Source organism: Macaca mulatta, chromosome 6, assembly GCF_049350105.2.
Source record: "Macaca mulatta isolate MMU2019108-1 chromosome 6, T2T-MMU8v2.0, whole genome shotgun sequence".
In the NCBI taxonomy this organism is placed as follows: domain Eukaryota; kingdom Metazoa; phylum Chordata; class Mammalia; order Primates; family Cercopithecidae; genus Macaca; species Macaca mulatta.
This window is the reverse complement of record NC_133411.1, coordinates 151,767,790-151,781,083: the sequence shown is the minus strand read 5'-3', so window position 1 is coordinate 151,781,083 and position 13,294 is coordinate 151,767,790. Positions and strand designations below refer to the sequence as shown.

Here is a 13,294-nt window from a genome sequence, read left to right as displayed (position 1 = left end):
CCAAGTATTAAGTCTACCAAAGGATACATTGCTGATAGACAACAGGGGCCTAGTATGCAAGACCTTTCCAAGGCCACTGTGCTCAGGGTATGGTATATAAAGCTGGACTAGGGGTATAGGAACCTCAAGAGAAGAGTAACACTAGAGAGAGAAGAGCAACCACAGAGCCTTAAGGAATTGCAGGTTCCCAAAGGAATTCCCATTCAGGCCTGGCGTGGTGGCTCACGCCTGTAATCCCAGCACTTAGGGAGGCCGAGGCGGGCGGATCACAAAGTCAGGAGATCGACACCACAGTGAAACCCTGTTTCTACTAAAAACACCAAAAAAAAAATTAGCCGGGCGTGGCAGCGGGCACCTATAGTCCCAGCTACTCGGGAGGCTGAGGCAGGAGAATGGCGTAAACCCGGGAGGCGGAGCTTGCAGTGAGCTGAGATCCGGCCACTATGCTCCAGCCTGGGGCACAGAGCAAGACTCCGTCTCAAAAAAAAAAAAAAAAAAAAAAAAGGAATTCCCATTCATAAAGAAAAACAAAGTAGACAAGATTCTGTGGACATCATCTTTCCTTTTGGAAAGACGAACTATAAAATTGTTCTTGTTTATCCAAGCATGTATTTGCAGAAAGGCAGGCACTGCTGGATACACCCGCCACCTTCTAGGTAAGAGGCCTGAGTACATCGCAAGCTGTTGCTAGTCAAAGCACTCACGTTTCTCCTGCACGTAGAGGTATCCCTCCATGGTGTAGGGACTGATGGTCTTGTGCTCAAGGGGATTCTCCTTCATCTTTTTCATCAGTGATTCCACTTCTGATCTAGTGCCTTCAAAGCGATTTCTTGTCTAGGATGAAAATAATTTTATTCAAATCAAAGAAACGAAGTATCTGTTTTAACAATCCAGAGTATCAACCTAATAGAGTCCTTAGATCTAAAATGAGATAAAGGACACTCCACCTTCCAGGAACTGGCCAAATACTCCCTTAGAAGAAGTATGCTTTGGCCTTCAAGTCCTAAACCAGAATGACTCTCAAACTCTAGTGACCATCAAAATCACCCAAGGATCTTATAGAAAAATGCAAATGCCCAGCCCTCCCTCCTACAGATCCATGTAGCACCTCTGGACGCCAAAAAGTGTGTTTTACCATAAGCCTCCCAGGTGATTCTGATTCAGATGCTCTAGGGGTCTGTATGACCTAGGCGTTCATTTCTCCAGCTGCCAGGAATGTTGCCTGCTGATGGCTCACAGATGAGTCCCTCCTTAAAAGGGGAGTTCCTTCACTCAAGGTCGGCCTGCACCCAATGACTAGTCAAGGCTAGCGGAAAGGCAGAAGGGGTGGAAAGCCTGGCCCCCTTGCTTGTATTCAGGGCGACTGTGAAGGATCATCCCAGCTCCAGAGCCTCCCTTGCACTGAGACCTCTGCTGCATCTGCATCACAGCTCTATTTCCCCCTCTGCGAGTCCAGGTGCCCTCACTCTGTCACAGGTGTTTTTACCAGCACTGCCCCCACCTCCAGTAAGCCCGTTGCATGTCAGTCTTGATTTCAGAGCCTGCATTCTGAGAAACCCGGCCTAAGGGGAAGCCATGCTTTGTGAAACCTTTTCCAAGATTCTGCAACTTCCTGTTCTCTGAGACAACACTGACAACTATGTAAGCTCCAGGCTTCTAAAAGCCGTGCAGTACACCCCACATGGACACAAGATCACCTAGAGACAAAGAAAATACAAAGAATAACATGGTCCAATTCCACAGTGAAGAAGGGGGCTCAAGCCCCAGTAACTGCTAACCAAAAAGCCCTACGCAGGATTCTGTGCACCAAAAGATCCTGTGTTTAAAACTTGTGAATGCTGACCACGCTGGGAGTGAAGCACAGACTTGGATTTCCTGCCAGCCTTCCTAAGAGTTGGACAAGAGCACATCCTTTGAGCCGGAGGCCAGCATGTGTCCCCAACCCCCATCCCCAGAACACACACTCCACATGGTCTCATGTAGCCAGGCAGCTAGATGCATAGAATGGAGGCTGGGCTGGGCTGGGATTTCCACTGCCAAAGGAAATCCTGACTCTGATGCTACAGATGCTACAGATTTGAAACATAATCAGCAGCAGCACTTCCGAGAACATAAATAGGGCTTTGAAATAATGGAGAAGAGGATGATGGTCTAACTCAGAACCACCAAGTACTCTAGAAACGCCTGCTCCTAGCTTCCCTCTGAACCCAAGCAAGACCCACCCTCCTCATCTACATTCCAAGCCACCTGGATGGTTTCTATGGCAATCAGGCCCATATTTTGTTTTTCCTTAACCAGAGAAAGGAAGCCTGTCCCTATGCCCACTCACATTCTGTATGCTAATGGTTAACTGTGTCTTGAAGTCGCCGAAATCCTTGGCCAGTTCGTAACCATGGTGATAGAAAGTGAAGAGTCCTTGCAGGAAGGCCAGCAGCTGTAATGAAGGAAGAAAGGTAAAGGTCACATAACCAGGTTGAAAAGAGGTATTATGTAGCTGTATCTGAGCTCCCAACAGTGGGTTGAAAGTCTAAAATAGAGAATAATAATGGCTGACACTTAAAGAGCACCAATTGTGTGCCAGGCACTATGCCCTTCCATGCCCTGAGTGAGTACTCACAACCTCCTATGACCTAAGCACTACTGTTATCCCCATTTTAATAATGAGGAAGCAGGTTCAGAGAGGTTAAGAAACTTGCCCCAAAACACACAGGAAGTGGCAGCCAGAACTTGAAACCAGGTCTCCTTGGCACCAACACCCATGCCCTTGCCCTGTGGGCCTCACCACCTGCTGAGAACATCATTTCCTCAGAAACCAAAGACCAGGGTTCTGACTCAGTTTCCCTCTAGTACATTTGTAGTATCAGATTATTACACAGAAGAGGAAGGGAGAAAAGGAAGTGGGGTGTCCTGAGTCTGCAGTCTAACAGGCAAAGTCAAATCAAAGAAAATCATCCAGATTACACTTCAACTGAAGTGCGTTTCTGTGCTTTCCCCAAACTACTCAAAAGTAAACACTATGGATTCCTTTGGTAAAATATTTCCATGTTCCCACATTTCCACTTACGGTGGTTTCCCTAAATTCTCAATTAAATCCCTCAGGCTAAAAGGTAAGCCCATTTCATTGTTTAGTCTTGTCTTTAGTGAATGGTGAAAACATCTGTTCACCACAATGCTCACCACATGCCTTCTTATACTTAAAAACTATTAATGTCCCCACCCTGAGCCCCTGCCAGCCTTCATTTCTCCAAACTAAATAAACAACGTTCCTGTGGTCTTTCCTCTCGGAGCTTACATCCAAACCTCACTGTTGTTATGCTTTCCTGGCCCCTTCTCAAGTTCTACACATCTTCCCTCCCTTCCAAACTTCAACCTGAAGAAAGGATTATAATAAAAGCCCGAACAAGATTTAGGAAGGACCAGCACCTCACCTCTATCACAAGCTCAGCTCCATGGCATTTGGGGACTATTCCATTCACTTTGGCTTCTGAAGGCTGACCCACATTTTCTGAGGGGTCCACTCTGACCTCCCTGACCTGCCATACCACCTTATTCCAAGACACATTTGCTGTATTTTACATTGTGGTCTTCAGATTTTCAGTTCCTAAATGAATTTTTTTACTTATTAAACATTACTTATTATGTAAAACAAAATTACTTTACTTACTAAACATAATCCCATCCCACTTATTTTCACCTAACTAACTCTCCTTTTCTGAGAGGCAGCCCTAATAAGTGACAGTAAAGGAATCTCATCCCGCCCACCCTACCCCTACTCTCTCATCTTGTTTGCAGTAGGAATAGTAAGCACAAAGGTATACAGCACTGGACCTAAACTCAGAGGCCAGGCCAGCCCGGTTTAATCGAAGAGCCGGGCACTGTGAAGATAAAACCCAGATTATGACAATATAACCTTTAACTTCCCATTGCCATTGTCCCCGGCTCATCTATCCCCTTAGATTCTCATGGATGGTGCAAGAGTGGGCATTGCTGGGTCCTCTGGCTATAAAACTATCCGGTGGCACCATATATAGACCCCTAACTAAATCAGTGAATGAGTGTTAAGCCCCATCGAGTCACTAGAGACTGAAAATGAATGCTTTTCTTCAAAGATGGCCGAAGGCTCTGGGCTTACTCCATACAAAATTATTTTGTTGAGAGGAAGACCCATACCTTTCCTTCTAGATGGCTCCAATAATAGAGGAGAAGGGGCTCCTCTGCCAAACCTAGTGGCAGCATTCACAATGAAAACTGTTGTCCCTCTTCTTATCTCTGCTCTCCCTGCTGTGTGCAAATGCCCTGCCCCATTGCCTTTCCAAGGCATGACACCACCCCTAACTTGAGAATAACGCAGAAGATAAGCAGCTAATTCCAAGGTCATTCCTCCTATTAACTATGATTTATCGTTCACTTACAGTAAACAGAGCCTCTCTTGCTCAGGGTAATTAAATATTCTCAAATAGCTCACCAAGATGCCACCTGGGCATACCCGCAAGTGCTCCCCAAAGGCAGGAAGTTAACTAATATTTATTTTGTTTTTCCTCCTTTGGTCTCATGCCTTGATTGTCCATTTTACTAAGGGAAATGACTCCTTAGCATGTTGCTATTTTTGGCCCACTTCCCCCTTGCTTCTCCCCTCACAGCACCTTTTCTCTCCCCTATCCCCAACACTATATGAACCTCTGAACCATTACAAAGTGGGAAATGAAAGTCCACTCCTCAGGGGGCAGGATGAAGCCCACGGGACTCCAGAGGTGGGGGAGCTGTCTGCTTCAAAGAAATGCTTCTACCCAAACACTAGGAGGAAGAACCTGCTGCGGTCCCACCTGGTTATCAAATAAGAGGGGTCAGCTGTCCACGGAGCAACCACAACATCGCAGCCTGACAAAGGAAAGATCTTTCCCGCCTCCCTGTGCCTCCTTCTCCATCCTTGTTATCCTAAAAGAATACCATAAGCAAAACCTATTCCTACTTCCTAGCTGACAACATAATTTATTTTTTTCATTTTAAGAAGCAAAAATCTAATTGTCCAAGTTAATGCTGGCTGCATCGTTCTGGATTGTCACCATTCACAGAACAGACCTACTTTACTGGGTTGAACTGTATACCCCCAAAAAAGATATGTTGAAGTCCTAATACCTCTGAAGGTGATTTTACTTAGAAATGGGGTCTTTACATGGGTATTCAAGTTAAATGAGGACACCAGGGTGGGTCCTAGTACTTTTACAAGGATGCCATATCTGGTGTCCTTAGAAAGGTGAAAATGTGGACACAGAGACATGCATGGCCATGTGAGGACAAAGGATTGGAGGGAGGCATCTATAAGCCAAGGAATGCCAAACATGGTCACAAGCCACGAGAAGCTAGAAGGAGGAAAGGAAGTGTCCCCTTTCACTGCAGGTTTCAGAAGGATCTTGGGGCCAAAATCTTGACTTCAGACTTCTAGGCTTTAGAACTGTGAGGCAACAGATTTCTGTTGTTCCAAGATACCCAATTTGTGGTACTTTGTTACAGCAGCCCTAGCAAACTCATACAGCTACCAAGAATCATCCACACAGGCAAGAAAGGGAAGAGCAGCCAGTAGAGTGGTGAAAAGCTGAGGGGGCTAAGCCATGTAACTCCCTTTAACTCATCTTTAAAAGGAGGATAACAGTGATTTTTTACTACTGCACAGAGTTTCAGTGAAGATTAATTCAGATCATCCATGTAATGGGCTTAGTACAGGAGGGCTGCCAGGAGATTCTTGGCAAAAGAGAGAGAAAGAATCAGACTGATGTGTCAGAAGATGTACTCTGGTCCAGGCCAGACTGGAGAAGGGGGAGGCCCAGGGCAGAATGCAAAGTCCAAAGGAAAGAATGAAGACCTGCAATGGGACAGAAGCAGAGGGAAAGGAGAGGAAGAGACACAGCACCAAGAAATATTCAGGATGTAAAACTCAGAGGATGCAGTGCCTAATGAACATGGAGAATGAGTTCTCTGCTGCACTAGCTAACCTTCAATTATGAAAACTCAGGGAACAGAGAGAATGTGGCTTCACCTTCATAGAGTCAATATGTCATTATCTGCAATCCAAATCTCAGGAACATTTAGTACTGTGACAAGAAAATTAAGGCTTCCAGGGCAAATATACACATACATATACATATATATACACACACACAGACACATATATATATATACACACATATATATATATCCCAGAAGATCTGATTTAGATCCCAGAAGTCTGATTTTTTTCTTCCTTGGGAACACTACAATTGTTTCTTTTTCTGAAGGTCAACAATATCCTGGTACTTGAAGTTACTTTCAAGAAACAAAGGAACACAGTCAATTTGCATAGAGGTCTCTTACATGACTGGAAGATTCCCTTGACTGTAACCAACTCAAATATGAATACCCACCCCAGCAATTTAGTTCAATAGACTTCTTGCTGGTTTCCTTTCCACCTGTAAGCAATCAAATGCTATTTCATAGAGATGAAGAATCAGACCCTTCCAGCTCTGCTATTTACTAGATACGATGTTGGACAGGTAAAGAAACTTATTTGTTTCTATTTCTTCATCTGAAAATTGGGATAAAAACAGTTTTTACCCTTAGAGATGTTATAAGGTTCGACTGCCATACTGTAGGTAAAGCGCTTAGCATGGTACATGACATGGTTTCAGTTAATATCATCAGTGGTTATTTCATGTTCTTCCTTTGTATAATCTAGGCCAGTGGCTCAAACTGAAATGTGCAGCTGAATCACCTGGAAGTTTACTAAACTACAGACTACTGGGCCCCTCCCTTAAATTTCAGGTCTGGAGTGAAGCCTGAGAATGTGCATGTCTAACACTTTTTCACTGTAGCTTTTTCACTGTAGGAGTACCTTCTCCCAATCCCCAGCTCCTGAAGCCACTGACCTGCCTAGAAGCTGATGTGCAGAGACAGGAACTTCTGTAGAAAAGTAAAGGCCAAACATGTGAATCCTATATCCAGCCTCTCAACATTTAGTTTAACTTTGGGCAAATCCCTATTATTATCTCTTTGTCCTAACAAGAGACTGAAAATTTATTTTCATTAGCTCTCCAGGTTTCTCACTGTATGAACTGAAAAACATCTGCACACTGCAATGGTTATACTTTTAAATCCATCTGGCACATCTATAGCATCCATCCTGTCCAAGCTGTCACTGAACTCCTTGCTACCTTGGCTAGCTCTCTACTATACACATCTTGCTTCCCCCAGTGAGGCTGTGAGTGCCTCAGCCACAGCATCTGGGTTTTCAGCATTTTCTATGGTACTCAATAAATACATACTTTCAGATCTACCAAGATTGTTTATATTAAAACAGGTAGGCCCTGTTAATATTAGTACTTCATTCATTTGCTCATAAATTAAAAAAATTGCTAACTTTTTATTGGGTTCTAATCAGGTTCTGTTCTAAGCACCCCACATGGAAAAACACTCAGTCAATCCTCATACATCTTTATCAAGTGGGTGATATTACTATCCCCATTCTGCAGATGGGGAAAGTAAGGCTCAGAGAAATAACTTGCCCAAGAACACATAGCTAGTAAATGGCAAGGCTGGGATTTAAATTCAGGGAGTCTAGCTCTAGAATCCTTAACCATGATGCTACTACTTCTTAAAGTGAAAACTCCCTAAGACATGGACACACTACAACAGAATGCCAGGAAATGGAATGGTAAATCTTTAGAGATTTCTTTTCTCAAAAAAGAAGGAAGGAAGAGGGGGAGAAGAGACAAAAGAAGGAGAAGGAGGAGGAGGAAAACCCATTTAGATGAGCAAAGCTATCCAGCTGAGCCCAGCCTAAGCTGGCTGAACCTCACAGATGTGTGAGAAGTAAACATCTATTGTTGTGTGAGGTTTTGTGGATACCATTCAACAAAAGCCAACAGATAAAATACCTGACTCACTAGGTACACCTACTGAGAGAGTGAAGTGGATAACAAAACACTCACCTCAAAAAAGCTAGATGGGCCAATTACAAAAAAAAAACTCATCAAAAGCAAGCAAATTTGGAATAATATTAATCGAAGTATATATAAAGATTATTAGAAATGCACTGTTCTTTTTCTCCAGAAATTCTGGCAAAAGCAAATAAAATAATGCTAAAGGCAAATTCTGTGTGATAGCATTTGAATTCCTGCCCTGACCACAGGAAGCAAGTCTTCAGTAAACCTCTGCTTGAAAGGCCAGGGCTTGTGCTTTAAGCAGGAAAATCATTAAGGCAGCTTTATCTGACAACAGCTGTTCATACCTAACAGACCCTGCAGAAAGATGGGGATTTTTGACCTGGGACCTTGACTGAAACCACTGCTGGACAGGAAGTTGGGTCTAAGGTTTTAATATTCATATATGGAGACTGAAGTAATTGACGACATTAAGGAATCTGCCAAATGAGGTAGCTGGGAGTGGTATCCAGAAATTATAGTTCTAGCATAGCAAATGATGTAGACATAAGGTTCCAAAGCCAGTTGGAATCTTTTAAAAAAAAAAAAAAAAAGATGGAGTCTCACTATGTTGCCCAGTTGCCCAGGCTGATCTCAAACTCTTGGTCTCAAGTGATCTTCCTGCCTCAGCCTCCAAAAGTGCTAGGATTACAGGCATGAGCCACTGTGCCTGGCCACCAACTGGAGTCTTGATGAAACCACCAGCAAGTCTACGTGCCTAAAAAACATCCACCCCAAAAGTCTATAAATTAGACATGGGGTATAGAACGCTCTTTACTAGAAAGAGTGGCCATTTCTTTCAGTTTCTTATAGTTTTATTCTTATTTGCTTAAGAAAATTATCCTTTCTTGGTCAGGCGCAGTGGCTCACACCTGTAATCCCAGCACTTTGGGAGGCCAAGAGAGGCGGATCACGAGGTCAGGAGATGGAGACCATTCTGGCCAACATGGTGAAACCCCGTCTCTACTAAAAATACAAAAATTAGCCAGGCATGGTGGTGCGTGCCTGTACTCCCAGCTACTCAGGAGGCTGAGGCAGGAGAATCACTTGAACCCGGGAGGCAGAGGCTGCAGTGAGCTGAGACTGCGCCACTGCACTCCAGCCTGCGGGACAGAGCGAGACTCTGTCTCAAAGAAAACAAAAGAAAAAAGAAAATTATCCTTTCTTAAATCTAGGTAGAGAATCTTATTTGTACAGAGATGCCAGGCTTGAGTCTAAATCAGAGGCTGCATTTTGGCTGGAAAATCCACAGTCTGCAAGAGTTTTAAATTGAGGTCCACACACTATTTTGGTGTTTCCGTGAAGTCTTCCTGCTGTGGATTCTCCACACCAGTGACCCACCCAGTAGAGTGGAGTGGCACTACGTCCAAACGAAACCACAACCATGCTGGTGTGGCCTAAAGTCAGGCTTTTCCCACAATGCAATATTCATGTTCACTGGGACACTGTAAAAGTCCAAATTCCTTCAAGGTCTACTCAGCAGAGTCTCTATGTTGCTCTGTTTATAACAAATCCATGTGAGAAATCCATATGAGAAACTTTATATAGCATATTTTAATACCTGAATGGGGTGAGAAGGGGCTTTGAACCACGGAGTAAAAAGAGAAACGTACTATGTCTTTGGGTGACTACTACATCTGAATTATTTGAGGCAGAGAAGACAGGTGGGAAAGAGGAGGGAAGTTAAGGTATAATCACTATTTCATGGCAAGATAAAGAACTCCTCCCCTCTGGACTCCCATTTCCACTCTGTCCACCTGAAAATCATATGGCACATCACTGGGTAGCTAGAGGAAAGAATGACTGCTGGACGCTCTGTCTCCATTGCTGTGTGTTGTACAGGAATGGCTGCTGGGAAGAATCCAGGGCAGCCAGGCTGACAAAGCACTGATACTTACAGTAGGCACAGCATCAGGGATGCTCAACCTCTTCATCAACAACCTAGAGCATTTTGTAATCCACTACTAGTTAGAGTGAGAAATGAATGTTTGGGTACATCATTAAACCCTGAATATCTACTTACGGGCTCCACAAACTCAAACATCTTTCTCTCTTGGACTTCCTGCACCTTGAAGACATATTCCAGGGATACTTCATAGAAATGCTGCCGGACCAGGTCCACTTGGCTGTCTGCCTACAAACAAGATGGAATTTAAGAGAAAAATCAAGTCACTACCCAAGGATAGCATTCTGAAAGCAGATCAGGAAAAAAAAAAAAATCTCTGGAGATAATTTTCAAAAACAAATCCAATAGCATTACACAGAAGAAGAAGAATAACTATAGTAACCATTTCACTACGCAAAAGTATACTGAAACATCATTTATACAACTTAAATACATATAATTTTTTAAAACAAAACAAAAAGCTTTCTAATGAGATTATTGGTTTAAAAAGGTAAATGTATACAGGGAACTCAAACAACTCAACAGAAAAAAAAAAAAAAACCACAAATAATACCATTAAAAAGTGGGCAGAAGATCTGAACAGACATTTCTCAAAAGAAGACATACAAATGGCCAAAGGGTACATTAAAAAATGCTCAACATCACTAATCATCAGGGAAATGAAAGTCAAAACCAAAATGAGATATCATCTGAACCCAGTTACAATGGCTATGATCAAGACTAAAAGTAGCGAATGCTGGTAAGGATGGGGAGAAAAGGGAACTGATGGTGGGAATGTAAATTAGTACAACTATTATGGAAAACAGTATGGAGATTTCTCAAAAAGCAAAAAATAGTACTACCATATAATCCAGTAATCCCACTACTTGGTATTTATCCAAAGAAAAGGAAATCACTCTATCAAAGGGATACCTGTACCCCCATGTTTATTGCAGCACTAGTCACAACAGCCAAGATAGGAAGTGAACCTAAGTGTTCAACGGATGAATGGATAAATACACACACACGGACTGCTATTCAGCCATGAAAAAGAATGGAATTCTGCAGCAACATGGATGGAACTGGAGCTCATGTCAAGTGAAGGCACAGAAAAACTGATATCCCATGTTCTCATTCATATGCAGGTGCTAAAAAAAGGGGATCTCAAGGAAGTAAAAAGTAGAATGATAGTTATCAGAGGTTAAGAAAGGGGTGGGAGTTGGGAGTGGTGGTTCATGCCTGTAATCCCAGCACTTTGGGAGGCCGAGGCAGGTGGATCACGAGGTCAGGAGTTCGAGACCAGCCTGGCCAACATGGTGAAACCCCATCTCTACTAAAAATAAAAAAATTAGCTGGGTATGGTAGCACACACCTGTAATCCCAGCTACTTGGGAGGCTGAGGCAGGAAAATCACTTGAACCCAGGAGGCGGAGGTTGCAGTGAGCCAAGATCGTGCCACTGCACTCCAGCCTGGCAACAGAGCGAGACACTGTCTCAAAAAAAAAAAAAAAGGAGGGGGTAGGAAGGATGAAGAGAGGTTGCTTAATGGGTACAAAAATACAGTTAGATAGAAGGAATAAGTTCTAGTATTTCATAACACAGTAGGATGACTATGGTTAACTGATGTACGGTGTATATTTCATAAAAGCTAGAAGATATGAAATGTTCCCAACACAAAGAAATGATAAATGTTCGAGGTGATAGATACCCTAAATACCTTCATTTGATCATTACACCTTATAGGAATGTATCAAAATAGCATACATGCCCCATAAGTATGTATGATTACCTATCAACCAAAAAGGTAAGCGAGTGAGCCAAACGGACATCATATTAGCCCAAATAGTATGTCACATGTTAAAAGTAATCAAATCTAACAAACAAAAGAGAAATAAGAATAATGATAATGGTTACCTGAGCACTAACTTTGTGCCAGGAACCATGGCCATAGCTGTACCTACATTACCTTATTTAATTCTCATTAATTTTAATTATTTAATCTTCACTACATGCCTAGAAAAGACATATTATCTGTATCTCTAACATACAGGAAGAAAATATAATCCACTGACATTAAGGAATTCGACTAAGGTAACACAGCTAGTATAAGGCAGACCTGGGATTTCTGTCCTGGTGGATCTGCCCCTAAGGCCCTTGGATCATCCTGAAACCACCAGTCTCCACTGTCTCGCCATACCCTGGGGCAACTTGGGTTCCATGGGAGACAGATTCTTACAGTGAAAAAGAAATTCCTGCAGAGTCATCCTCATCCAGGCCTTTCTAATGCACAAAACAAACTGTCAGAGGGCAGGGAATCTCAGAAAAGGCCATGTTCACGGAAGTCCCAAATACTTTCTTTGTGATAAGAACAACAGTTTACTACAAGCAGAGACATTTCAACACTCCCTCTCAATTTCACTTCTCCCTCTGTGCAGGCATGTGTCCAGGACAGGCCAACGAGCGGGTACAATTAAACCACTGATCTGGGATCTGGCACCCAGGGAGAAACTCCAAGCATGGAGTTGCAAGATGCTATGCTGGGAAGTACCTCAACTCTCACTATAAAGCTCTAAACCTTTCCTTAATGTGTCTGTGTCAACTCAATCCTTCAAAGCAGGTAATCAAACTGAAAGCATATTTCAGTGGCAAAACACTAAAGTGAATATATATTTTTAATATAAATGAATATCCTGCTAGTAAGAAACAAAACACTGTTTTCCTTAGAAACGACAGTCAGAAACCATTCTACAATGCCCTTTACTAAGACACAGCTCCCAAAGGCATATTTCTTTGAGTGTTCCTTTGTCAACATTCCTACAGAAGAAACTCGGAACAGACCCTTACTTCCATTATACCAAATACAATATGCAACTTGGACATCTTAAGAGTTTAGCAAATCATCTATCCGTTCCACCATCATGAGCTAAAGAAATTTCCTTCCTGGAACTTAGAGCATAGTAAAGAAAAGAGACATTAGCCAAGTAAGTAAATTAAGAGAAAACCACAAGCTCTGGTAAAACACAAGATGTTATAAAACACCCTGAAAGAATATATTCAGGTCTCTCACACTAGCAACTTCCTCCCACAGCAATGGACATTCTCATACTCAAAAGCCAGTCTGCTGAGTAACTGCTGGATCAAACTAATCTGAAAGGCTAAGACTGGGGGCATTTTCTAAGGCTCCCAAGCAGGGAAAAGAGATATCTGAGCACTGATAAATCTGTATTTGGAGACAAGTTTCAGAAGGTCCTGCACCCTACTCACCACCACCACCCCCTGCATCGTGTGGCTGCTGAGACAACTGGGCTGATACGCCTTCCAACCAGGCTCCTGCTGCTAAGCCCCATGTGTTCCTGTAGCCTTTGATCTCCTTGTAGCACAAATCCAACACGCTCACACGGAGAGATGCATCTACTCCTGACCACTCCACACACCTCAAAGCTTCTCTCTGCCTGGG

General features: G+C 43.0%; 1 protein-coding gene across 50 annotated transcripts in view; it reads right to left on the bottom strand.

The window, feature by feature from the left end:
* Window positions 1-13,294, bottom strand: part of ARHGAP26 (Rho GTPase activating protein 26) — an 840,200-nt gene that overhangs the window by 321,516 nt on the left and 505,390 nt on the right. For all 50 annotated transcript variants that reach the window (XR_013394918.1, XR_001445584.3, XR_013394919.1 and 47 more), the window contains 3 exons: window positions 9,976-10,086; window positions 2,330-2,434; window positions 705-834 (listed from right to left, as the gene is read on the bottom strand). Coding sequence is in view for 47 of the 50 variants with exons in the window: in XM_077937293.1 (XP_077793419.1) it covers window positions 705-834; window positions 2,330-2,434; window positions 9,976-10,086 (346 nt within the window). In the remaining 3 variants the exon portion in view is untranslated. The remainder of the gene's footprint in view (window positions 1-704; window positions 835-2,329; window positions 2,435-9,975; window positions 10,087-13,294) is intronic.